Raw genomic sequence first — 26,713 nt, 5'->3', positions numbered from 1 at the left:
GGGCTGAGCGCTGTGGGGCGAAGGAGCGACCCGGCCCGATCCTTATCCCGACCGTGATCCCGATCGTGATCCCGATCGCGAACCTGGGGCCCGGCCCGGCCCTGCTGCCCCGGCCATGCTGTCGTGGGGAGCGGCGGGCGGCCGGGCGCTGCGCTGGGCGAACGGGCGGGTACCGACCCGCGGGTTCCGCGCCTCTCCGCGGGCGCGGATCGCCATGCCCAGCTGGGTCATAGACCGGTACGGCAGCAACGACGTGCTGCGCTTCACCAGGGAGATGATGTTCCCCATCATACACTTCCCGAACGAGGTCATCATTAAGGTTCACGCTGCGAGCCTGAACCCCATCGACCTCAGCATGAGAAGTAAGTGCCGGGATGGCAGGGGCTGTGCTGGGGCTGCGGCTCCGGCGGCCCGAGCGGTGCCAGGGCAGCGGCAGTGACCAGAGCACCGGCCTGGCCCGGCAGTGACCAGGGGTGGCCCGGCAGTGACCAGGGGTGGCCCGGCAGTGTCCAGGGCACCGGCCCGGCAGTGACCAAGGCACCGGCCTGGCCCCGCAGTGACCGGGGCTGCCTCAACACACGTGTTTCCCCGAGCCCTGTGGAAAACCGCCGCCTCTTGGCGACTCCACTTTTTTTGAGGTTCTCAGGGAAGAACGATACAAAAAGCCACTGACAAGAGTGTGCGTGTGTGTGTTGAGAGGGTGAACTTCCAATTGAATGATTGTGGTGCTGCTCTCTTGACCGAGATACGCCCGGCCAAGGCGCAGCATTCCCCTTAAGTGATGCTGGATTTTCCCATCTCCTTGAGGTGAATGGGGCTGGTGGTCCAAATTGCTGCCAAGTCGGCATGTGTGACCTAAGGCAAACCGTGGTGTTCATTGCCATGCCCATCCTAAATTGGCATCTGGATACGTGCTGTCATCCCGCCCGGGAAATCTGTCTCTTTCACTGCCCGGCTCTTTGTATTTGACACATTTAGATAGGTTTTTTCCCCCAGTTTCTGGGTTTGAAACACGAGAAGGAAGTTGTGGTAGTAGAATATCTTGTATTTCCTGTAGTGTAGAAGTGCTTACATATTGAATCAGATTCAATAGAACAAGCGAATATATCTGCAGGAACCACAGCTGTAATCTGTGTTTTGGGTCTCTAATAAATGAAATTTTAAAAATCTTTGAATATAGGTGGGGGTTTAGTGATGGGACATTTCCTATCTGAGGATTCCTGTTAAGACACTTTGTGGCATGATAGGGCCCCTAGGTGGACTTGTCCAAACACTTGAGTGGGTATACATGCCCAAATGCAGGCTCTTTTTAGGCTGAGCACTGTTATTAGATGGGTAATTCTGAGACTTCACAGCGTTTGTCTGTTGCTTACTGAATAGAAGTCCAGGTTACTCATCTTAGGCAATATGCCTTATTATTTTTTACACTTGCTCTTTATCTCTAAAATCTGTGAAAGTGTGAAATATCGCAGATTTTTTGCATGCTTCAGTTATAACAGAAATGAGGCACGTTATGGATAGGCAATGCTTTCTAATTGGAATTGCACAGTTAACAAATGAGCACTCAGTGTGGTGTGTTGTGGTTGATTCCATGTTTTGCAGGTGGTTATGGTGCAACTGCGTTAAACATGAAGCGGGATCCCCTGAAACTCAAAGCGGGCGAGACTGAATTTCCTCTGACTCTTGGTCGAGATGTCTCTGGTGTGGTTATGGAATGTGGACTGGGTGTGTCTTATTTCAAACCTGGCGATGAGGTGATACCACCAATCTCTTATTTTATTTCTTTTTTTCAAAATGTATACTTAAAATATCCTGTGAGATGTTCAGCATTCATTCTCCTCATAATTATTTTTTTAATGCTGTTGCACTCTTAATAAGGCCTATCTGGCAGTAAATTCCTAGAATACTTTCTTCCCTTCATTTTTTTCTGTGAAAAACATGATCTCATGGTCTTTCAGAGACTTGCTTCTGCAAGTTAATGTCCCTTCTGGGTTTTAGTTTTTGGACCATTGCAGTAGTAGCAAGAGTGGAATTTGTTTGTTTATAAGTGCACACTCAAAGTGCCACTGTTTTTAATTGAAGGTAGAACTCTAACAAGAAGGGATTTGTTTTTATTTTTCTTAAGTAACTTGGAGTAGGAACTTTGGCTTAACCCAAGAAGCACTTCATGGGTGCCCACACAAATACTGATACTGTTTGCTTTCACCTTCACCATTTGCTTTCACATTTCACCAGTTTTAGCATAGCGAATCCTGATTCTGCACCATCCTCACCCTGCCAATCTGAGCTTTTCTGACATGGGAGTAGTTTGGGGGGAGTTGAAAAATTATGTCTTATGCACAATGCAATGGTACAATTTATTTACATAGCCCTCCAGTCCTTCATGTAGTCGGTTTTGTGATTTTTTTTTTTTGGTGTAAAATAAGCTAAAACTCGTTTTTGATAAACAGTGAAGACATTTTGTGAATTAGAAAAAAGATTTCTTCAACTAAGGAATCTTCTGTGTACATATAATTGTGTGCAAAGCTACAAAAATTGATAGCTGTTTTCTGTTTGGTTTTAGGTGTGGGCAGCAATTCCCCCATGGAAACAAGGCACTCTGTCAGAGTTTGTAGTAGCTAGTGGAAACGAGGTAAACTTCCAAAACTGGCTTACAAAACCTCAAAGTTGTAAAGACTGGCATTTTTCTTCTTCAGTGTCTAAGTAACTTTATTTCTTGGTGCTTGGATTGATTTGTACTCCAGCTAGTTTGGAAGATGGCTGAAAATGTGCAGTACACAATCTGCAATTCAGTGAAGCTTTTTAAAATATTTCACTGTCACATAGGAGCTGCTATGTGACTTAGTTCTGGTTTTATTTCAGGTATCTTTTAAGCCAAAGTGTCTCAGTCACACAGAAGCTGCTGCCTTACCATATGTTGGTCTCACTGCGTGGTCTGCACTGAACCAAGTGGGAGGACTGAACCAAAGTAACTGTAGTGGGAAAAGGTAAGTAAATAGTTCTGGTGCCAAAACTAAGTTCTTCATTTTTGTATTGATGAGCTGCTTGTAAGACATGTCCAGCAGTGATAAAGGCTGTTACACCATTGATAAAGAGCAGCTGTCTGAGGATGATGGATTCTGTCTACACAGCTGCTGAGAGAGGCTTCTTTAGAGGAAGGCTCAGGTGACATCCCTGTATAGAGGTAAAAAATGCCCACCCAGAGAAGTTGTGGGTGCCCTCACATCCCCAAGTGGAAATACTTAAGCCAGGTTGGGAGGAGCTCTGGGCAGCCTGCCCCAGTGAAGGGGGTCCCTGTGCTCAGCAGGGCATTTAGAACTAGATGATCTTTGAGGTCCCATCCAACCCAGGCTGTTCTATGATTCCAATCCAATGTATATCTAATGTATGGGCTGTACAGAGAATTTGAGGATGTTATCTCCAGGAATTTGTATGGACTTTGCCCTTCTGCCTGTTAAGACAGCTAGCCAAATGTAATATCCTCTCAGTTGTACTGGCAGCTCACAAAAAGCCCTCTCAAGGACAGAGATGTGGTTCACTCACTTCCTGCATGCGTGGGCCATTTGGAACAGACTGGTTTTCCAGCTTTTTGAGAAAAAGGAGCAGGTGACTGACTCTTATTTGACCCACAGGCCAGAACTTTGATGAGGTCAGGAATGCAGACAAGAAAAGGAGAACGTACAAGACGAGCAGCCAATCAAAGAGAAAAATTGACTTTGTTATCAGTCTGTTGATCTGACAGTGGCAGATGAGAAAAAATGCGGTGAAAGGTTGGAGCAAATACCATTTTTCTCCTGATAATTGAAATTTTCAGTTATTTTGACCTTTGGATGTTTGAGTAAATAGATAGCAAGATCTTCAGAATGGAAATAAGGACAAAAGTAAAATTATGGTAGTTGAAAAACTGTAGTTAAAATTACTGTACTGCATCACAAGTTTAGGTCATGAAGTAATTACTGGGCAGCAGAAGTCTTGGATGCCTGACCTCTTCTTATCTTGGCTGATACTTTGTAATGCAACACATTGCAAAGAACACTAGATTGATTAAAATTCTTCACCCTCATCTCTAGAAGACAATAGAGTGAGTGGTCATTCATGTGTCACAGTGAACTTCATCATGAAAATATTATAAGTAATTGTTATTTGTAAAGATAAACAATGTTTTGAGAAGATGAAATTGCAAAATTTAAAGCACTTTCAAAGAGACATCATTGAAATTAACTTCCAGCTAGTAATAAAATTCTAGATAAGATCACCTTACTTTTTAATTTTCAATATTTAGAGTTTTTATTATCTTAACTTTCACATGTAAATAGAATTGACCTAAAGATACACTGATAGGCTAGCCTTGTTTAAATTCTCTTTCCAATCTTCAGGTAAGTGTTTGGATTGTTGACAGTAAAATTGAAACTGCATTTGTAATGTGTCTTTACATTTAATGTTTACTTTCATGTTCCAAATAAATTTTTAATTACTCTGTCAGCAAAAACCCATTTTAATGAACTTTAAAAATATTATATTTCTTATCTATAAATTTTGAACTGTAAAACCAGCAGTGAATGACTTATGTGATGGTACCTTTTTTCCTCCTGAAATAGTGCTTGTAGGAAAGTGTTTAAAGTGCATTGAAGAGGCTGTGCAAAATTATATTCCATGAATCCTCAGGGCAATAATTTAAAAATACAACACTTTAAACAGCATTTCCTAATTTCTTTAGATCATATATTTGGTAAGAAGTTACCTACATGTGTGATTTTGTGTCAGTCTTTTTGTCTCCTGTAGTTGTAGGTAAATAGCTATGTAGAAGGGTGTACATGCACACAAAAATGTCTTATTTTGGCAGAGCAGCTGTATTCCTTGATGAAAGCTCCTTCACTGGTGCTTTAGTGCAATGGTAAGACATCTTAAAAGCAGCAATATTTTTCTGTTGGTGGATATTATTGTTCTTTTTGCCTCTTTTGAGGTGTTAGCATGGGCTAACCAGAAACACTTGCTGTGAGTCCAGTGTCTGGCTGTGCATTGATCTGGCAGATTATCTGCTCCATCTGCACATACTTTCACAGGTTATGTTCATAGAAGTTTCCTGAAGTGTGCTCTCATTGTTTGTGAGCCCTCCTGCAATTCCAGTCATTTTTCCATAGCCTTTATTCTATACCACTCTAACGTCCATATTCTTGTAGAAGCTTCAATGTTCTTACTGTCCTTAAATGTTCAAAATTACTGTGTTGTGTTGCAGTTCTCTGTGGCCAGCTGTAGCTTCTCATATGTGCCACTGACCTGTTTCAGTAGAAAGTTTTCATATTCAGTAAATATGTTTGTTCAACACTAGCTATTCAATATCTTGCTTTCTGTATTCACAAAATGCGTGACAGAAACAGACCTGACAGTTTGAGAAGTTATTCAAAGTGCTTACATTTCTTTTAAATAAAAGTCTTTATGTAAATACAGAGGCAATATCTTAGACTTTCACGTATGCTGGGCAGAGATGCTGGATTCTGTTAATGTAAGCTACCAAACAGACTCCTGGTTCATGTGGTTACAGTGAAAATTTGAATGGTTTAATACCCCAAGGAAATATTTTTTCAATGTCTGTATGTTATGTCATCATTTTATCTGTTGAGAAGTACAAATTGAGTCTAGGTTGTAAAACTTCTTGATAGGGTAAACACTGCTTGATCCAGGAATAAATTTCTTGAGGACATTTTGTTGGCATAATTAAATGAAATATAATTTTGTATCTAAATAAAGTTGATATATTTGGTCAATATATTAATTTTTCAACTATATAAAATCACTGCATTTATTCAATTGTTATCTTGCATGTAACTCAGCCACTGAAATTTTTTTATTATTTATAATCTGGAGAAAATACTAGTCCTTGATCTGTACCCACTCCCCACCCTCTATGTGTTCTGGTGGGGGGCACACACAGCTGAGACAGGTCCTGCCTCTCTGATGCTCATTTCTGACCACACCATAACTCCAAGCTGGGCCTAGGGAGATGGGCCAACCTTTCAAATCTCATGGTGTGCTTATTTGGAGAGATCTGCTCCCTGTGATCATTGGAGCTGCTGAGCCCCGTGGAGGGCCTGGTGAATGTTGTGCCTCTGTCAGAAGGGAGGAAAGCCTGGGCTACAAATGTTCTTTTTGTTCTTTTGAAAGAATTGGTTCTCTTGGATCCCTGCCCAGGTCAGATTTGTTAATTTGGTCCCTTGTGTATTAGTTTACTCCTGAGCTCACACTTGTAGTGTAAACAGGTAGTTTCTATGATGTCTTTTCTCCTGGCTGTGTTTTCCTGAGGCAGTGCAACAAAACTGTTCCTGCTTTGGCACTTGCCACCATCTGTCATTCAGTACTGTCCTAACAGGTCCTGCACCTTCAAACACCACCTCTCTTACTTGTGTGTCCTGCTGTTGTCAGTGCTGCTGGGCTGCTGCAGTGGATCTCCTGTGCAGATGTGGTTTGTCTCAGAAATGAAGAGCTTTCTTGAAGTCACAGTGTGTCGAGAGAGTTTTAATAATTGTAAGGTGTGATAGAAAATTGCCCATGTAACATAGGAACAAACTGAATCTGGAAAGTATTTCTACCTGAAGGAATCCTGGAGGGCTTTTATTGAAGGAGAAAAAAAAAAGTCCTAGCCAAGCTGCTCCCCAAACTGAAAAAGTTACCTAAAATCCTTTGAGCAAATTGTACTTTTTAGGATGGCAGCTTTCCTCCAAATATATAGTGGAAGAAATGCCCTTTAACTAAGGAGTGAAATTGTAAAGGCAGTTTGAAAAGGTTTTTTTGAAAGGATTTAATTGTGACTGTCCTTTTTAAGGATAAATATGGGTTTAACCCAATATCTTGAGTGTAGGATCCTGGAGCCTTTTTGAGTGTACTGAAATCGGAATATGCATGTTGCTCTGGGCATCTGTTGTTAGAAGCCTGGTTTTGAGGATAAGTACATTTTGGCAGATTTAAAAGCTGCAGGCTTTGTGGTATTGTGGTTTCATATTCTTAATCTGAATTTTGCAGCTTGGATCAGTGAAATGGGAGGGGACAGAATCTGATCACTTACAAAAGGAGCATTTTAAAACGGATGGTGTGACCAAAGCCAAGTCTCTTAGGCTGCTTCAAAGAACTTTTGTAAACTGAGACTCTAGATTGTATACTACAGTTTTGTACTGTAAAAAGCAATTTCCTTCAACATCTTTTACTGTGAGATTTAAAACAGGAATTTCACCAGCTTCTGAAGATTCAGAGATTTTTCTGGCAAACAGAAGCTCTGAGAAACATGATGTTCCCCAATCCTGTGCCAGGACTTCATCTTGGATCTTCTTTTTGTCCTAGAATTAGCAAATGGATCCAAAAACAAAGCACTGTTTGCAACTTGAGCTGCAAGGTTTTATTACTAATTCACTTTCTGATGTTTAGTTATTTAATAAAATATTTGGATTAAATTTTTGAACAGCGATTAGACTTCTAGCAGTAAGGTCCTCACACAAGTTGACTTGTATTAATTTTTTTTTAAATTTAGGGTTATCAGTTAAAATGAACTCTCAGTTGCTAATAATTTGGCAATATACTCTTTCATTTTGTTGCTTGTGTGCCAGTTCCCACAAGCTGGGATTTACAGGGTCTTGTTGAGATGTACTGGAAGGAACTAGAAAAATTCTGCTTTTTTTCTAAAGAAAAATACACCCATCTTTATTTAATAAAAATTAAACTTGTTAGTGGTGAGGGTACTTCATTGTATTTTTGTCTTTTAGATAAACATTATGCAATATGGGAAAATTATGTTCCATATGTTCTACAGCTCACACTCTTCTTAAATAATGTGATACTAAACTATTTTTTCTCTTAGATAGGACTATTTTTTGTAAAATGCTGGTGAATTGCATTTTTTTCTTTAGGAGATGTGACAGTGGACTCTGGGAGACAGGAAGGGCTCTTGATTGATTTTGTCCCAAATGAAACAATTATGTTTGGTGAAGTGAGGGCAGGTACAGGGGTTTTGAGTGATAGAAGTGCTACTACCTGACAGCTCCACTGCCTGAATTTAGGGGAAAGCATGTCCAAGGAGGTCTCTTTGGCTGTGCTGAGCTAATGCTTTTGGCACAGGACACATGATCAGCAAGTCACATTTTTGGCTATCAGAACAGTTAACCACTCTTGAATAACATTGAATAACAAAACCAATCTTTTGCTAAAAATAATTCAGTGTCAGAGATGTATAATAAACATTAGAATACATAGTTACTTCAGAGTTTATTTAAAGAACTATTAAATATATTTTAATTTTCTCTTACAGAATATTAATATTAGGAGCTTCAGGAGGAGTTGGTACATTTGCTGTACAGGTAATATTATCCAGCATGCCCAGGATGAATCTTCAAGCATTTCAGTATGAAAAAAATAACAGAAGTGGAATTGAGAAAAGGAATAGAGAAATAGCAAGCTCTCTATATAGCAAGATTAATAGCAAGATCAGTCTGCCTGATCAAGAAGATTGATATTTCCAAAAGTAAAGTATTTTCAGATGTATTGCTTTCAGTTTATTATGTTGTATTATTTTAAAGTAAAAAGCAGGGACTTTCAAAGAAAGGAGTTGTGTGTAAGATCACATTTCACAATTTGGGTATAGGAAATCTCTGATTGGTGTAAGTTGAAATATGTAGGCTGTTCTCAATATCTTTCATTCAGCTCTGCACTCTCTGAGCAGAACTTGGTGTATGAGTAGGAAATCTGATGGCGAATGTCACCTACCACAACTGCTGTAGCTGGTCAAATGGTGTGAGAGGCCATCAGGCTCTTGTGTGCAGTGGCTGTAAAGCACAGAGGCTTAGATTTACTTTTCCTCACTGTCTTTGGCCTGCTGCCCTTTTGTCTGTCTGTTCAGTAGCTCTAAACTTTGGAAAGTCAACATGCTCTTTTGTTGCTTCATTAGTTGTGGAACATCCTCTTTCATGTTCTCAGTTAATTTGTGAGTTTTGATTCCGATTACTGTCATCTCATGCTGAAAATCTTTCTCTTGAGATTATAAAAAAGTACAGAAGTTGGGTCATTACATCACTGCTTTCTGTGTTACTAGGCCATAAGCACAGTGAATTTTTTGTGGTATGCTATTTGCCTGGTCTATGATAAAGCAGGTGACTTTCACTATGAAAGACTGACGAGCCACTGACTAGTTACAATTTGTAACTGATCAATCCTGAATAAACTAAGTTAATTAACCTGGAATAAAGGTAAAAAGTGTTACTGTGAATGAAAAAATGAGATGCTAAAAAAGATAAATAACTAGCAAAAGTCCTTTACTTTGCTATAGCTTTTGGAGTAGAAGATAACCTGATATTGTCCCTGGAATAAATCAGATGTGATTTCCTTCTTTTTCTTTTTACTAGTACTTAACCTATTTGCAGTAATATTAAATACTTAAAGGGCATATTTAATAATATCTAATGGTACATCTGGTGCCAGTTTGGTTGATTGGCAACTTGGACAGTATGTCTTGGTGTATGTTTAGCTGGTAGACTAAACATACAGATGGCAAACTGAGAGCCTTATTTTTCATGAGACCTGGTATCTTTCAGTGGCATTAAAAAAAGCCCACACTCTTTCCTTCACATCAACTCCTCCCTCCCTACAACCACCTTAAATATTGATAAATTCGAGCCATTATTTTGTCTGTGGGATTTGTGACAAATTATCCTGTATTGGAACAGTCTCCCCAGTCCCTATTAAAGGTGCTCATTTGTTATATAAATATAATGAGATTTTGGCTTTTTAAGTAGTTCTCAATATTCCACAAAATTTTAATCTTTGGACTTTTTTTTTATACTTGTTTTTAGCTAATGAAGGCCTGGGATGCTCACGTGACAGCAGTTTGCTCTCATGATGCCAGCACACTGGTGAAAAAGCTTGGAGCAGATGATGTGATTGATTATAAATCTGGAAATCTGGAGGAGCAGCTTAAAACATTACCCTTGTGAGTGTTTGTGTTGCTTTAATACTGAGATAAAGTGTAGGGAGATAGAATATAAGAAAATAAAGATAGTGTAGAGAATAATCTTACCCCTAAGGAGTTGCAGCTGGGCCAATTATCAAAGATTAGGAACAGGCCTGACTTTACCAGGCCACAGCTGTACCCAATGAGAAGAAGAGTGCTGTAAAAGAGGGGGTTGGGTGGTTGAGATGGGAACTGGAGTTGGTGGCTGCTTTGTGAAGAAGAAAGAGTCAGTGCTCAAAGGAGCTGTCCACGAGAAACACCAAGGAGGTATTAAAGTTTTGTAATAAAGAAACAACAGTATGGAGCCTCTGCAATAAGATGACAACAATGAAGGAGTTGGTGGTCAGACCTTCTGCCTTTTGATTGCTTGACTCTATCAGAACTCCCTAAATTTTTCCCCGTTTCTAAAGCATTATGTTGTAAAGTAAATTCACCTTTTTGAATGCAGTTTGCAAGTGAGTATGTCCAGCACAGATTTCATTGTAACACTAAGCCAGTTAGTTGGGAGACAAGCTCACTTCCATGTGCTTCTCTTCAGTGACTGTAATATGAACAGTTTTGTAGCTTCCATCCAAGAATCTTGGAGAATATACAATGCATGAATAAATTGAAATAAATCTCTGAAATCTTGAATGAAGCTGGTAAATATAAACTTGATCTTGTAGAGGAAAGAACTGTATTATGAAGGAGCAGTGACTTGCCACTGTGCAGTGCAAGTGGGAGTAAATTTCTATTCTGTAACTGATACAGCTACCTCTGAAAAACAATCACATTTATCTTGTCACAGCAGCTATGTTTAAACTAGCCTGGGATTTTTCTCTAGAACAGAAGTATTTTTTGCTTTTGTCATCTTCCCATCTGTTTAAACGTAGTCTACTGTGACTTGTATTTGAATATGATATTTACACTGCTCTTTTTAGCTAGATTGAGCTAACTTTCTGGGAGAGGAAACAGAAGCTGTTTGATCTGTGGAAGAATTTTCCTGGTAACTGTGCTAAGAAGCCACGTGCCCTGTAACCATAGTGTTATTGTCAGCAGGCCTGAGGGCAGTGACACTGTCTGTACAGCAGGATGGACTTTGCAGTTGGGGCAAAATTTGCCTTTGTGAACACTTTAAATGCTAAACACCCATTCTAGTGAGTGACCCTTTAAAGAGACATCAACAACAGTGTCCTGGGGTGCAGTTTGATGATGCAGCTAGGCTGGTCAGTCAACTGAGTGGGATGTTCCTACTTCCCTCCCCTTTGCAGTTGTACTGACTCTTCAGAACCCACAGTCAGCTACTCTTTCCAGGAGCATTAGTTTTCATGGTCTTCTCTTGCTGGCAGCTGTTACATGAACTGAACTTTAAACATGGAATCACACCCTTGGAAGACAGGCAGCAAAACCATCGTTCCAGAGAAATAAGGACTTTTCTATTTAATTTGCATTAAGTATTTTCTCTCATATTTGTAGATTATTTAGATTAGAGATATGTGTATATACATATCTATTGCAATCTGAGATTGCTGGAAATTTACAGATGAGAATGAGTTGTGCATTTAACAGAACAGGTGTATAGCTCCCTATTGCCCTATTCAGCCTTTACAGGCTCACATGCTGATATAATGAGAAGGAGCACTGAAACTGTGGCTCTTTGCCAGAGGCTGCATATACCCATTCCATGGGGAAAGGTTTTAGTTCCTTTGCATTGTTAGGTTTAATGTTAAATAGGTAGATGTGAAGAAGAGAGCTGTCAGGAGAGGTAAAATGGCCCCTAAATAAATCAGGAGGTCAAAAAAAAAAACTTGGAGAAGTGAAGCTGAGAAGTAGGTCACGGAAAAGATGTGAGGAAATAAGGGTTAGTAGAATAATTTGTTTACGTAATTTTAGCCACTGGAACTGACTTTTGTTGAGTACAGCATGTACAAGAGCTGGTCCTAGTTGAGGGCATGAATCCAGACTGGTTTTTACATGTACATATCATATTGTTCAGTGCTAGACCTCAGGACTGTTCCAATAGTCCCTGTGGGAGGGCTGAAGAGACAGAGCTCTAGAAGGCTTTAAGCAAGTACAGAATGTAGTTGTGCATCTAAGTTTGCTTTTTGGAGTTTAAGTGTACTTTCTAAATAGCCTGTGTCTGCTGCACAGTGAATAGGCATAACCTGTAAATTTGAATCCCATTGTACATTAAGCTGGGACTTTTCTGAAGTCTTTGGACTTTCTTGCTGCTGTCTTGCAGGCTGATTTTTTTTTTTTTTGCTTTTGCCTTGCAGTGACATGTAAAAATGTGAACTATAACTGATTTCTGCTATTAATTAGCTTAATTACAGTGAAGTTATTTTTCCCATATCAAGATTTTAAACCTGTTCTTTGTATGTCTGCAGGTTTGATTTTATCCTAGATAATGTTGGTGGATCCACTGAGAAGTGGGCACTAGATCTCTTGAAGAAATGGTCAGGAGCAACATATGTTACTTTAGTGACACCTTTCCTGATCAATATGGACAGACTTGGAGTGGCTGATGGCATGTTGCAAACAGGAGTCACTGTTGGTTCCAAAACTCTAAAGGTATTTTACAAAATCCTATGTACTTTGATATTTTGTAGTACTTTAGTGACTGCTTCTGTGGCTTGGATGTCAGTCAGAGCTCATGGAGAGGCAGCTGTTGCATTGTCCTCATAAGTCATTAAGTATACTTTTCTTTCTTTTCTTTTTCTTTTCTTTCTTTTCTTTCTTTTCTTTCTTTTCTTTCTTTTCTTTCTTTTCTTTCTTTTCTTTCTTTTCTTTCTTTTCTTTCTTTTCTTTCTTTTCTTTCTTTTCTTTCTTTTCTTTCTTTTCTTTCTTTTCTTTCTTTTCTTTCTTTTCTTTCTTTTCTTTCTTTTCTTTCTTTTCTTTCTTTTCTTTCTTTTCTTTCTTTTCTTTCTTTTCTTTCTTTTCTTTCTTTTCTTTCTTTTCTTTCTTTTCTTTCTTTTCTTTCTTTTCTTTCTTTTCTTTCTTTTCTTTCTTTTCTTTCTTTTCTTTCACTGAAATGTGTTGGGGTGGTGCTTCTGGGTGTATGTAGTAGTTTGGGGAGCTTTGAAGTTTGATTCCTTACTGTGCTTTCCATGTGGCCTTTTCCATATGGCCTCCCTAGCGAGTCCTGCTGACAGCCAGGGTTTCACAGTAAACACAGCAAATCCCTGCCTCACTGCAGTGGGGGCACTTTTGTTACTTGCTTTAGGCTGCTCAGGCTTTCTCTCAGAACATTGTTCTGTGACTGATTCTCTTCATCCTCTTCCAGCACCAGAGTGTAATAAGCGTGGTGGAGGGTGGCTGGGAAGTCTTTCATCTCTTTCCTGTTCATGTGTCTAGATGGTGATGCTGATTTTTCTAGTTTTCATAAGTGGATCTTAAAACATTCTGCCGGTGGCCAGATCAGTGGGGCTTTTTAGAACTTTTCTCTTTCTTCCCTATGCTTGTGTACTTGCTCTCCAAATGAATGCTTTTTGAGCAGTTGCTATGGTATTCCTGCAAAGGCTTGGCTGAATGGGATTTTAAGTCCTGCAGCAGTACCTTCTCAAGAAAGCCCAAAGACAAGATGAAAAGGCGAGGAGAAATAATGTAATATTATTTCTCAGTGTGCATGTTTCCATGATGAAGAAGATCCTATGCCATATATAAAAATCACCTCTTTGGCAGATGATGGCTTTTATTCCTGTAATGACTTACTCAGAGGAGATGCTCTTGACTTGTGTGTGTGAGATCTTCCCAAAATGCTTTTCATGTGAGCTGCCATCTGTCACTGGACAGTGATGCCTTTGGCAGATATTATGGTGGAAAATGAAGTCACTGATACTGAAGGGGACAGTTCTAAATGTCACATTGCTGGGTTTATTTCACCCCTGTTTTGAGTGTACATGAACACTATATAACACCATTTCTTTCTTATGTAACAAATAATGCTGTTTCTAGCTGCAGAGACAAGGTAATTGTTTTTCTCTACTAGCTGACTTGTGCAATTAGACACACAATTCACCCTGATCCTATTGTGGTAACACAACATCCTGGTCTGTACATTTAATCCACATGCTTAGGTGCCATTTTTTTCAGACACTAGCATATAATTTCCATGTCTTTTTTTTAAGTTACTTCTTCGGAGATTCTGTCATTAATTTTAGTTCCCATTTCAGTTTGCTCTCATGGTATTTTAAGAGATTTGTCATCTTTCTTGCAGCATCTCCTTAAAGGAGTCCATTATCGGTGGGCATTTTTCATGCCGAGCGGCCCAAGTTTGGATGAAATAGCAGAGCTGGTTGATTCTGGAAAGGTATGTCAGTACTGGTTACTTGGGTGCTTGTGCTGAAAGAGATGCTGCTTGGGCTCAAAAATTGTGTAGTTCACTGTTGAGAAATAAAGTGTTATGAGAGTCATGGTAAGGTAAACTGGTTAAAAATCAACTTGTTCCAGTTTCTAACTTCTGCCTTTTGCCAGGAATTCAGGAGTTCATAATGCTTAAGACTGTTCTGTTGTCTCCTTCTTGAGCATACTTTTTAACAACACAAAGCTTACAAAGTTACAAGGAGTAATGTCCAGTGATTATTTTTGCCAGTGGGAGTAATTTAATATGAACTCTGCATGGAAACTATGTTTTAAGAGGTCTCACTTGGTTCATTTGGGCAGAATAAAGATGGCTGTGTACCTGCATATGCAGAATTGCTTAGCCTGGATGGTTGGGCATCCTGTCTGTGGTTTGCACAGAACTAGAATATTCTGGTTATTGCAGATAATAGATGATCTCCATTGGCAGAGTGGTGACAAGAATCTTGTTTCCCATTATTTCAGTGCTGCAGGTTCTGTGTTTGTGCTAATTCAGCATAGGGACTTGGAATATTGTGAGCATTCATAAGCTTCTGAAGGAGGAGGAGGAGGAATCTTAGTGGACTTGGGGGAAAAAGCCAAGACAGATTAAGTCTGCTTTTGTGATTTTTTTCAGGTTTATGAGCTTGTTACAAAATATATTGTGAGAGTGACTAGTTGATTTGCTATGTTTTGGATTGTGTGGTGATATAGGCCCTAGCAGTGTCCTCTTTGGGAATTTTGGCAACATGAAATTACCAAAGAGTAGAAAATATGGACAACTGCTGTTAATCTTTCCATGTGGTAGATAAGCAGAAGAGTAAGCAGAGTCTGTCATGACTGCTGGTAATTCCAGCATGTGAACTGCTGTCTTGTGCTCAAAATTTGTGCATATTAGTAAAATTTAGATTTCTCAAAGTCTAAGTGTTTATCCCCCTTTTTTGGTATGCAATATGTTCCAGAGTTTGGAAAAGAGTCAATAAACTGCTCGTGTACTGAAGACCTGATTGCTTCTGTTTTGCCACCTCAGTGCTGCTGCTAAGAATAGAAAATTGTCTGCTTGGCATTATGTCCAGTGCTGTAGGCAAAATCCTGTGGTCAAGAAAGAAGCTGTAGAAGGTCCTCATCCTGCATTCAGTCACACTGCTAAATTAAAAGTGTCTAAGAAAAAGAAATGCCCTTGTCTTTGTTCTTATCATTTGTCCTGTTCTCAGCCAGTTGCAATTTGTTTTGTGTTCTGCTTCTACCTTGTATGCAAAACAAATGCAGACTATGCTCATGAAAGCCTCTTGGGAAACAGCTGTTTATGCAATAGAGATAGGGCTTAATCAGTGTTCTGTGCTCAATAACCTGGCCAGGTGAATTGCAATGCCACTTGAAACGTACGTCAGACATACATCTGGACATCCTGATGATCATGAGGACAAAGATGTTTGCTTGGTCTTTTATTCTCTGTGCAAAAACAGGTCCCTAATGTCAGACTGTTTGTCTGCAGAGTCATTATTCTAGCAGCATTTTACTCTATTTTGTGCAATGTTGTAAACATGTGAGCTGTCATCGGGATTTTATAAGAATCAGTTGGGTTCCATTTAGACATATTAATGAGACTGTGACCTTTCTTGTTTAGACACAAGAGTTCTCGTAAAAGGACAGACCATCCATTCAGAAGAGAGTAGGTGTTTGGGAAAAAAGGCAGGAGAGAATCACTGGAGAAATTGTACCACAGTTTCCTATAAGTAAGCGAAATGTTTGTGTTTGGATAGGAAAGAATAAAGGAGAAATAAAAAAAAGCAGAAAGCAATGAAGTGTTTCAAGAAGCTTGGGGAAGCCAGCAAACTGAGCTCATGTGGTTGAACTTGTTAGCTTTGAGTGAATATTTTTGAGTGATGCAGGGTTTTTTTTCATTTAAGTATTTTCTGTTAAAGACAATTTAATTTTGAGATTGTATGAAATGAGTAAGAGAGCAATTAGAAAGCTCCTGAAAATGAGAGGCTTTTTTTCAGGAATAAATTATATGAGGGGATTAAATGTAAGAAATTAAAAAGACATGATGGTTTAAAGAGATGTTACAGTAAGTGAAGCGTTGAAGAGCATATCTCTGAAACATTTACAGATAATTTTGATTTGACAGTGTTTCTCCTTACAGTCCTTCTGCACCAACAGAGATTTTCAGTTCTGATGAGTTCATCATCTTCCTTTGTGAAAGGAAAAGGATTCTCAAACCTTCAGTGAATGAAAAATAAGCAATTTTGTTTAAAGTTACTTGGTTTTCACCTGGATGATCTTTGCAGCAAGGAATAGAGATTTGCAAAATGTCAGCTCTGAGGAGGAGTTCTTTTAGCAGCCTTTTTTTAATGGTGAAGCAAAGGAGAGGATTTGATGAGTTGGTAGTACAAGAAAAGAGAATAATTTTCCTTGTAATTTACCTGCACATCAGTCAGTTCTGGGAATTGTAGAACCATTTTCAGTTTACAGGCTGTTTTCTCTGCCTTGAGATGGACATCTTGCAAAAATACTATTGCAAGACTGAGGGGCTGGGAGGCTGCTACAACAATTATGGGCATGGAGAAAACCCAGTATTTCCTTGACAAATTTTAGAGAGACTGGCTATTTTCTAAACTACTGGAGAATAATCCCTGTTGTGGTTTGAATTGCAGCAGTTAATTGTGACCCAGTAAGGACTGGTTAATGTGAGATCCACCAAATGAGTTGACAAAGCCCATGTCAGCTCTGTATCTCTTTCCATGGTAGAATGTTCCTGGTGAATTACAATTCTCATCTCAAGACAGCTGAAATCAACAGAACTTTTAATTCAGGACACAGATGTGCTGGCACACTGCTCAGTGAAGCATCATCACTGAAAGGCTTGTTAGGAATTAATTTGGTGTATTTGTGGTCAGTGTTGTGGGTTTAACATTGACAGTTTTGGTTTTTGCTGCTTGCCCAGCATTTTCCTCCTAAGGACATGTCACATAGTCCTTGCTGAAAATAGGCCAAATTCATGTAAGTATTTAAGGCTTGGTGGAAGCCTCTAACTCATAACTGAGCAGTTACTTTGCCTTTTTGAAAGCCTGGTGGAGGAAAGCAGGCTCAGAAGACTCCTTAGTGACACAAGCAGGAGCACTGAGTGTGTTGTGTGTTCCTGCAGGACCATAATAGGATGTGGGCTAACATGCAGCCCAACAGAAATGTGGCATTTTCGTTTTAATTCAGTGCTATTTAAGTGCAGTACAAGTGTGTGTGCAGTGTTTCTGGTGATTTAATACTCTTTCCTTCAGAGCATTGTTGCATCAGATGGGCTGATGGGTGAAAGTTGTTTTTGCAGAAGGAAGGCTAAACGTCAGAGTCTCCAATCATGAAATGAATAGCTCATTCTCTCTGATATTCCAGCACAGGCACCCTTAGGAAGAACAACTGCCTGCCTTTATTAATGTAATTTGTGAGTAGTGTTGATTATACATTTTGCTGAAGGCACTGGATGCTTTGGACTCAGCACCTGCTGCTGTGGTTTAGGGAGCAGGATTCTGACTGTTCTTTGGCCCTGCTGTTGCTTTCTTGTGCAAAACAAATCACATAACCTTTTGCTACCATAATTTCTTGGTCTACTAATGAGGGCTAATGCCCTTTATTTGCCTTTGGTGATTTGCTCTGAGATACCTTGTTAAAATGAGTATTTTAATTGTCTTCTGCTCCTGGTCTTTCCTATTCAGGAGGTAAATAACACAAATGGATGGATATGGTCATCCACTTTGACATCCTGTGGGTTCTGAGAGTTGTTTAGATGGCCATTAGGTCTTCACAGCTTCTGGACTGTGTATCCTAACCTGCGTGTTGATTTGCTTCCAATTCATCTTGTTGCAGTTCTGCAAATAGCTTTTCCCTGGCCCTTATTGCAGTATAGTTGCATTTCTCTCAGCTCTATGAATATCAAACAGTGAACGCAACACTGAGTCCTTGAATGTTCTCCAAACATGACATCTATAGATGTGGCCTTCTGTACAGTAATTCCAGACTTTATGACTGTGCTAAGGTATCCTCAGATCCCTGAGAAGTTGCCCTTGTGTGGTACCTGCTTTAGTCTCTCTGAAAAAAGGCACTAGGGTACCTAAGTATAGGGGTTTCTACACTTAAATATTTGTCTCCATTAACTAGAGATCAGTCCTCCTTCCCACTCTCTGTAGTCACTCATGCTTGTTCTGATGACCATCTTTCTTCATGCTAAATTGCAAAGCTTGTACCTTTTTTTTTTTTGCTTTTAATTTTGTGTTTTCCTGTTGCAGTGCATTTGTTTGCCAGGTTGGTTGGCTAGAGCACAGAGATGTTGACCAAGGAGGGGTTGCCAAAAGCTCTGTTTAGCCCTTTCTCATCCAAAAAGAAGCTCTGTCTGCATTTTGTCACAGCCACCAAAAACAAGCTGCTGTGATTTTTATGAAAACATACCTGCTCCCTTCCCTCCAGGACCTGGTGGCTTGCCTATGTGCTGAGCTGTGTGTGTGATACATCACAAAGTATCTGTGAAGGGCACCAATGGAAACTTTGTACACTGGGGAAATAGGGTTTCAATATGTAAATTCACTTACACCACAATGAAGTCTGGAAAAAAAGCATCATCACCTACCAGGCATTTAATCAGATGTGTTCCCTTAGCCTGATGTAATTGTAAATTGTGTGGTAAGCCAGGCCTGGTGTTCTGAGCTCTGGCCTCCTGGTGTAGGAGGGAATTGTGCCTAGTGCAGGGGTAAAGTGCACACAAGGCAGCCCTTGTCTGCTGTGAGTTTAGTTTGCTGAGACTGGGAAGATGTGGATCATGCAGGACTAATCTTCTAATCTCTACATATTATATGCTTTCATATGTAAATATGTATTTATATTTAACTGTACCAAAGTTGGTTCTGCCTTATGTATATGGTGACATTGACCCAGATTGCTTTAATTACCAGCATAAATATCAGGATAACTACCAAGAATGTGCCTTACCAGGGATTCTAGAAGAGATTAATTGTGCTTTCCTTTAGCTAACAGTTTTTTAGCATGCTCCAGTACTAAACCCAGCATCTTCCTTATTTCTACTGATGTAAGCTTGGGCTAGGCTGGCACACACTGCAGTTCTGGGCAAATCCCAGTTTCTTACTGCTCTTTATTGTGTTCTGTAGAAGCTGTTCTGCCAGGGCTAATTAACCAATGACATTTTGAAGCCTTTTCTACACTCTGAACTGTACCCTGATAGCCTTTGTAACTGGGATTTTTCTGCTAGTATTTTAATAATTGTACATGAAATATGAGTTCCTGTGGGCTGCTGTTAGAGATTTGATATAAAAAATGTACTTTGGCTTATTAACCAAACATAGAAGACCTGATAATGCAGTTGTTGGTAAGAGGTTGTGGGATTAGACCCTGGAACACTTGCCTTCCATTCCCATGTCTTCACCACTGCAGCACCATTTTTGTTATGGGTGTATTGTTTGCTCAGTTTTACTTCTCTTAGGTATTTGGGACTGAAATATCATGTATGTGCTGTCCTTTAATGTCCTCATGGATGAAAGTGCATATTCTCTGAAATACAAGTTATTAAAAAACACAGCAAGGAAAGTTTTTTATGAAACGTTCAAAGATGGGGCTCTGAGCAGTCTGGTCTAGTGGAAGGTGTCTCTGCCTGTGGCAGGGGAAGTTGGACTGAATGGCCTTTAAAGGTCCTTTCCAACCCAAACCATGCTGCAATTCTATGCTGGTACTGTGCAGTTGCAGAGCTACCTGTACAAGATGTGACCAGAGCCAGCTTTGCAGAAGATGAGAACTTCATTCTTTGTCTTCAACGAGAGCTGACCCTAGCCCTTGTTGACCTTGTTGGCAAACAGTATGAGGCTCAGCATATGTTGTTGGATGCCTTTTTAAGGGGAAGAAAGAATGAAGAAAGGAGTGAGATTTGGATCCAAGGAGCATGGAACAGGAGTACAGCAGAGAAGGTGCTCAGCTAAAGTAGGAGTGTCCCAAAACAGCATCTTTTTTTCCCCATAGGATGACAATAAAGTAACAGGTGGATAACCAATTTTTTAGTTCCAGGACAAGGACTTTTCTTTTTAATGATTTCTCTTCACAATTCTTGTTGACATTGATGAGAGACTCACTGAACACCCAAGGAGACTCTAAAGCTCTGCATTTGTGCTCAGGGACCACACTTAGGCCCGGTGGTAATTTCTGGAGGAAGATGCCTTTGTCTTATCAGATCGGCAGGCAGGTCTTTCCATTACGGCAAGCCCTCGGGAGGGCACATCCCAGCTTTTGTTCTGTGCATGTCGAGTTCCTTTCCTGGAGGGTGGTGTGTGGGAGCCTGAGCAGCCTCACCAAGCATAGGAAGGGGGGAGGCACTCTCCCTGCAAGGCAGCTGTGACACGGCCATCCTTTGCAGACCTGGAGGAGAGCCGGTGCACTGTCACTGTCCTTTGAGATGGCACTTTTGTCCTTCTGCGCTCCGTTCGTCGCTCTCCTGAGGCGTTCGAGGCTCTCGCTCTCCCTCCAGTGGCAGGAAAAAGCTCCACGCTCACTGGAGTCACTTGTTGCTACTATGAGGGTCGAAGCCGTCTCCATTCCTTTCATGTTTTCTCACTTGTCCCCTCCTAAACTCAAACTGCGTCCTTGCTATCACAGAAGGTGGGACCTCCAGGGCTGGGCCTGACTGTGCCATGAGCAGAGTGCGTTCCTGCTGACCAGTCAGCCCCTGCCAGTGCTGTTCACTGCCCACTGCATTCAGGGCTGGAGTGGCTGGGACACACCTCTGTGATGTGTGTAGGATAGCCTTAATCAGCATCAGCAATTACTCTTTTTATTTTTCCAAACACATGAGTTCATTGCAAGAGACCTGAGATTCATTTCTATAGTATGTCCTGCATTGGAGAGAATGAAGAGAAAATACCTTTCAGGCCCCATCTGTTTTCAGATAAACATTTCAATGTGGGTATGTGTAATCCTTTCTCTCCCAGACTTTAGTTTAATCCCTTTTCCCTGAACAAATAGGTGTCCTCTGGCAAGGAACTGATGCGTGTCTGTAAATAGGCAATGTTTTTATTATCCAGTTAATCTCCATTTAGTATCACACATTGAACAAACAGCAGACGCTCCCCTACTTGTTTGTCTGTTCACAGGAAGAAATTTTATCTTAGTCAGTGGATTATGGTAAAGGCTGAGTGAATCACTGTGCTGCAACATGGTCAGCCCTTTCAGGGTTATTCAAACAATGGGACTGTCCAGCCAGCCAGATAAAATGTTTAATGCTCTAGATTGCCAGGATCATCAATTTGGTATTCATGTCTCTCTATAGTACTGCCTAAAGCCAGCATTTAAATGAAGCTAGAGGTTACATCAATGTAGCAGATGGGCTTTGAGCATGTGGTGGCTGCAATACACACGGTGTTTTGAACTGTGAGGTTGAATTCAGGGCTCCTCTGAATCACTGTGTCACCACTTTTCAAATGCAATGTTTTAAACTCTACCCAGCAGGCTGAGGATGTAACATACCTCACTTTGTCAGAGTTAAAGTTGCAACCTAGAGTAAGGGACTGTGGATTAGCATAACTGTAAAGTGTCTTGTTCATGTTTTCTCAGTTGCTGCACATCTGAAATTAACTTCTGCCTTTCACTTGCACTTCACATCCCTTGTGCTGCTGCTCTGCTTTCTTCCCTGAATACTTTTCCTCTCCTCCTAGCCTGTTGCCTTGTCAGGGTCATCTGTGTCCATGCACCAGCAGGCTGGATTTCTGCATCTCTTTTTTCCCCTCTTACTTGAAGCACAGCTTTGTGCACAACTGCCACTAACAATAAGAACTGTACAAGTCCTTGACTCAACAAAGCTCCTAAACTGTGTTTTCCCAAGCATCTGTTGTGAAAGCAAGGGTTGGTCTTCCTCAAAACACTCACTGACCAGCAGCACGTTCCTCCTGATGGTCACAGCAGCTGCAGCTGCACTCAGATGCTCAGCTTACCCCAAACCATTGTCTAATTCAGTGGTTTTGCTGCCTTGAGTCCACGTCCCTGACTTTGCTGATGTCCAAGACAACATCTCCATTCTGTGCTGAATGCTGACCAGACATGAGTTTGTCTTGAACATGATCATTTATAGCTGACATTTTTTCTACAGTTGGGCTATTGTGGTGGTTTGACCAGAAAGAAGGGGGAATTCTGGGATGTTCTGGTCAAACCAATGGGTGCTTGGATTTTGATATTGGCACCTGGGGTAGCCAGTGGGCTTTAGGACACACCTCTGAGAACACCCAGGGGTTAAAAGCAGAGCTTCGGCCCTGGGAGGCTCTCTTGGGACTTCGAGGGACCGAGGTTGGAGCTCTCCCCCGTCCAGCCGCTGCCGCTGGGCGGGGGAGGGGCAGCCATGCGGTAGGCCTGGGCCTGGACAGAGATGGGAGTAAGGAGGCCTTGGAGGATGGAAGGGTGGAGGAGCCCCAAGAGACATCGGACAGCCATCCTTTCCCCCCCCCCCCCCCCTTTTGGAGACAGAGAGAGAGAGTGCAGCCTGTGTTACCTTGAAATTCAGTAAACATGTGCTGGCAGCAGGCAGCCCGGCTGAGGAGATGGGGGGGTGCAGCCAGGTGTCCAGCCGCCTGGAGGAGTTTTTAACCCCTTTTGGACAATGAAAACCCTACAGAACATTAACCCTTCCTAGACGTGTGATAACAGTGGAGGAGGACTAAGGAAATGAGTGAGTGATGAAGGCCTGGACCAGAGAGAGAGAGAGTGAGAGATGTTGAAAGAAGGGAGAAGATGGAGTGGCATTTTATGCTGGACTCTTTTGTGTAGCCATGGACAGAGCCATGTTTCCGTGAGATACAGAGACTGAGTCCAGGGGGAGAAATGTCCCAGTGCCAGAGAAGATTCAGTGTGGGTACCCCTCGGCCCCAGGGGGTATATAAAATATGGGGGGGACAGATGTCTCAAAGGTGAGAGGGTGAGATACTGAGCTTTTCTGGAACTGGACAAAGCATCCTTAAAAAAAGACAACCCTGGAAGCAGCCCTGATCCCTGTTCGGTGGTGAGAGCACCGGAACAAGGACGGAAGAGGCCACCACGACACACGGAAGGACTCCCTCTCCTCTTGAGGAGCTGAAAGTCTAATCTGAAGGGTGGTGTTGGACTTAGAATTGGTGATTTTTGGAGGGATGTATTGTATTGGGAATTTAGGGGGGAGGAGGAGGAGAGTGTTTTTGTGAGGTTTTCATTTTCCTTGTTTGTTTTTTTTTTCTTTCTTTTGTGTGTAGTTTAGTAATTGTTTGTGTGTAGCTTAGTTAATAAAATTTTCTTTATGTTAAGTTTGGAGCCTGCTTTGCTTATTCCTGGTCACATCTCACAGCAGACACCAGGGAGGAGGTGTACCCATGGGGCTCTGGCTTTGCCAGGCCCAAACCATAACAGCTATCTTTGTGGCTCCTCTGCCATGTGGTGCTACTCACTTTGCTGGGGCTTGGTTTACAGACATTGTCCAGGCAGAACAAGGGAAATAAATTACTAGGCCTTGTACCTCGCTGCATGGCAACTTTGAGGCACTTGGTGATTTGGTGACTTTATTTTTTTGCACAGTTGCTGTCACAGTGATTTGTCTGCAAATTCTAATGCATTCTTTGGAGGGAGTTCATTAATTCCTGATTTTCTGCCATGTGAAGTTTCACACTATGGCTAAGCTTGCCTTGACAAAATAAAAAGGAAAATCTAGATGATATTAGGGGATACTGTGATGCAAGTTAGAGTACTGATGTCTTGGATTACTGGTATCATACAAGCAAAGCCAGTAGTTATTGAAGTGCAAGGAGTGGATGTTAAGATAAGGCACAGTGTATAAATGAAGAGGAAATTAGGAGATCTAAGAAAAGGACCTCCCTGAGCATGGACAGCTATCAGAGAGCATTTGTTGTGCTGCTGGGGAGGGTGCTGGGTGGTCAGCTCTGTTGCTAGGAAAGTGTGTGTGTATGAAAACCTTTCCTTGGTAGTGCTGCACACTCACCTTCTAAGCAACACATCTGAAAGCAAAACCCTTTGTCATATGGTAAAAGCAAGGCAGTTTTTTGGAAGGCAGCACCACTCCAAAGCTGCACATTGTTTGTGTCCTTATTGCTGCTGTATTCCTTTTCTGTCGAGCATGTCCTGCCAGCAGAGAGAAATTACCAGTTCTGGCTTATTCAACAAGAGAGGGTGCATGCTATGAAGAAAATGCAGAAGATATTTTTTCCCTGACACAAGTGAAAAGGATCTTCTTCTAGCACTGTAAATAGTGTGTTTGTTTGGATCTTTAGTACTTCAAATCCTCATCACTGCAAGCACTAGCTGCAGACTCATGTACTGGTCATTGTTTCCTCTGATAAGAGGATTCTGTTCAGTGCATCAGTGCAAGGATATGCACTGAGCTGGTGTTACAGGATCCAAGGTAAAGGACCAACCTCAGGGTAGGCAGATCTTTGGTAGGAGGTGTGAGAGGTACTCTTGTAGACAAATTATTTGTTGGCATTTGGAATGCTGACTCAGAACTTGACAGTAGAAAATAACCTCTTCCCTTGGACCAGCAGTGACAAATATTTTTCAGAAGAGCTGAAAGTTCTTCTGCTTCTTTTGGTACACCATGGCATCCAAAGAAAATGCTTACAGGGGTTTCAGGCTCCTTAGTTAATAATGGGGAGGGTGAATAAGTAGTTTTCTGTTGTTAGAAATGAATCTGAAACAATCCAGAAGGCCACTCTACAAAATTAATGTCAAAATAGCAGTTGATGCCAGCTGGACTTAATAATGATTTATGCCTCCTGGAATACACAGTGGCTGAATTTTCAAGTGGCATTAAATGATTCAGCAACAAATATTGGTGGACAATTTTTTGTACTTTGTGGTCTTTTGAGGATACTGAGCCATGTACTGATGCAGACAGGCTTCAGATTTGTAGGTATCTTTAAAATATCTGACATTATGAGAATTCTTGAGTTTAACAAGAAAACCAGTACAGAAATACGAGGAAAAAAATATTCTTTCTGGAAGTACATCATTGTGGACAACAAAAAGTTAAACCATAGTGTCAGTTTTTGAAAGGATGTAGAAGTTAGAGCCTTATGTAGTGACATTAGTGGGAGAGGCCCCAGATAAGGGCTCCAAATTGTACTAGTAGAGGAGTTTCAAAACATGGGCAAAGAGCAGCAGAAAACTTTCTTCTGGATCCAGTAGTATCCCTGAGAAATCTTAAAAGCTAGTGGCTACATGGCAAGTTCTGTCCTAAGTACCATAGAGAAACCTCCCTCCCTTCTTCATACAGTTTTGAAGTGTGAGGGTGATACATTAATTTATACTCTATCCCTAATATAGCGACATTTTTCTTTATTCTGTAGATTCAACCAGTTATTGATGAAGTCTTCTCATTTTCTGAAGTTCCAGAGGCCTTTCTGAAGCTGGAAGGAGGACATGCACGTGGAAAAACAGTGATCAATGTAATTAGTAGACAATAAAGTATCTCTAATCATTATTCTGCCTGCAGTCAGTCCTTGAACATGAATTGGCATTCAGTGAGTGTTTCTTTTTTAAAACCTCATACAGTATGCATAACTTATAAATCTTGTTTTAGAAAAGGCTCTGATTCCTTCATACACTGCCTGTTATTAAGCAGACAAGACATACTAATGCCTCTTAAGCATTTCTGCCTGAAAACCATATTAAAAATGTAGTTGTGAATTTTGCAGAACACCCCTCACTCTTGGGATAAGAGGAACAGTCTGCAGCATTTTCTTTTTGTGTATCTTGGAGCTTTTGTTTTTCAGGTGTAAGTCCTGAAATGGTGAGGCAGACTCTTACCTACTTGTCTATAGAAACCTGTGCTGTTTTTCCTTGGTTTTCCTACTTCTGTTTACCTTCACTAATGCAGATTATTACTCAAGCTATTTCATTCTTAGAACTAAATGGTCACATCACTGTCTCAAGACTGATACGTCAATCTTGTTATGTCAACTCTCTCATGACACAGCTAATCTAAACAGAAGCATGGAACAAAATCAATCTGTACCTGATAATTATTCTAATTGCTCAGCTCCTGGCCCAGATTCAGCTGACTGCAGGGTTTGTGCAGGTAGGGTAGACACGATTTTGTGTCCCTGTTCCTGCTGTGTCTCATCAGAGCTGGTGAAGCCCTGGAGGGAGTGTTTGTGTCTGGTGGGCTGTTCCTCAACTTGCCATTTTGCCAGATGGGCTATGGAGTAACTTCCCCTGCAGTTATGCAGGTGGATTGAAGGAAAGTGGCAACTTCTTAAGTGAGAGCTGTCCATTTACTGCAGTACAGCTGTGGTGATGCACAAACCATGTCATGCAATGCTTCCACCAGGGGACAGAAGTGGCAGCTGTGTGAATGGTGGCCCTGTGCACAAGTGCTTATACAAGTGCCTG

At 41.0% G+C, this 26,713-nt stretch overlaps 1 protein-coding gene across 4 annotated transcripts; it reads left to right on the top strand.

Moving 5' to 3' along the window:
• Positions 1 to 15: 15 nt before the first annotated feature.
• Positions 16 to 25,802, top strand: RTN4IP1 (reticulon 4 interacting protein 1). Of its 4 annotated transcripts, XR_009418078.1 has the most exons (10): positions 16 to 362; positions 1,603 to 1,754; positions 2,564 to 2,632; positions 2,863 to 2,987; positions 8,294 to 8,342; positions 9,831 to 9,967; positions 12,355 to 12,538; positions 14,184 to 14,276; positions 15,933 to 16,041; positions 25,669 to 25,802. XR_009418078.1 is itself a non-coding variant. In XM_059468550.1 (9 exons), exons 1-9 carry the CDS (start codon positions 116 to 118, stop codon positions 25,783 to 25,785), a joined length of 1,173 nt encoding a protein of 390 aa, XP_059324533.1. In that variant the 5' UTR covers positions 16 to 115; the 3' UTR covers positions 25,786 to 25,802. The 4 variants fall into 4 exon arrangements, 3 of the variants coding, with proteins under 3 accessions (XP_059324533.1, XP_059324536.1, XP_059324534.1); XM_059468550.1 differs by lacking the exon at positions 15,933 to 16,041; XM_059468553.1 differs by lacking the exons at positions 15,933 to 16,041; positions 25,669 to 25,802 and adding an exon at positions 15,336 to 15,461.
• Positions 25,803 to 26,713: the final 911 nt, after the last annotated feature.

The sequence above is a fragment of the Ammospiza nelsoni genome, chromosome 3 (assembly GCF_027579445.1).
Source record: "Ammospiza nelsoni isolate bAmmNel1 chromosome 3, bAmmNel1.pri, whole genome shotgun sequence".
NCBI classification, from domain to species: domain Eukaryota; kingdom Metazoa; phylum Chordata; class Aves; order Passeriformes; family Passerellidae; genus Ammospiza; species Ammospiza nelsoni.
This window is presented reverse-complemented; position numbering and strand designations above follow the sequence as displayed.

Coding starts and splice junctions, on each gene's coding strand:
- RTN4IP1 (XM_059468550.1), top strand. CDS start 116: ATGCTGTCGTGGGGAGCGGCGGGCGGCCGGGCGCTGCGCTGGGCGAAC. Junction 2,633..2,862: donor TAGTAGCTAGTGGAAACGAG/GTAAACTTCCAA, acceptor GTTTTATTTCAG/GTATCTTTTAAGCCAAAGTG. Junction 2,988..8,293: donor AGTAACTGTAGTGGGAAAAG/GTAAGTAAATAG, acceptor TTTCTCTTACAG/AATATTAATATTAGGAGCTT.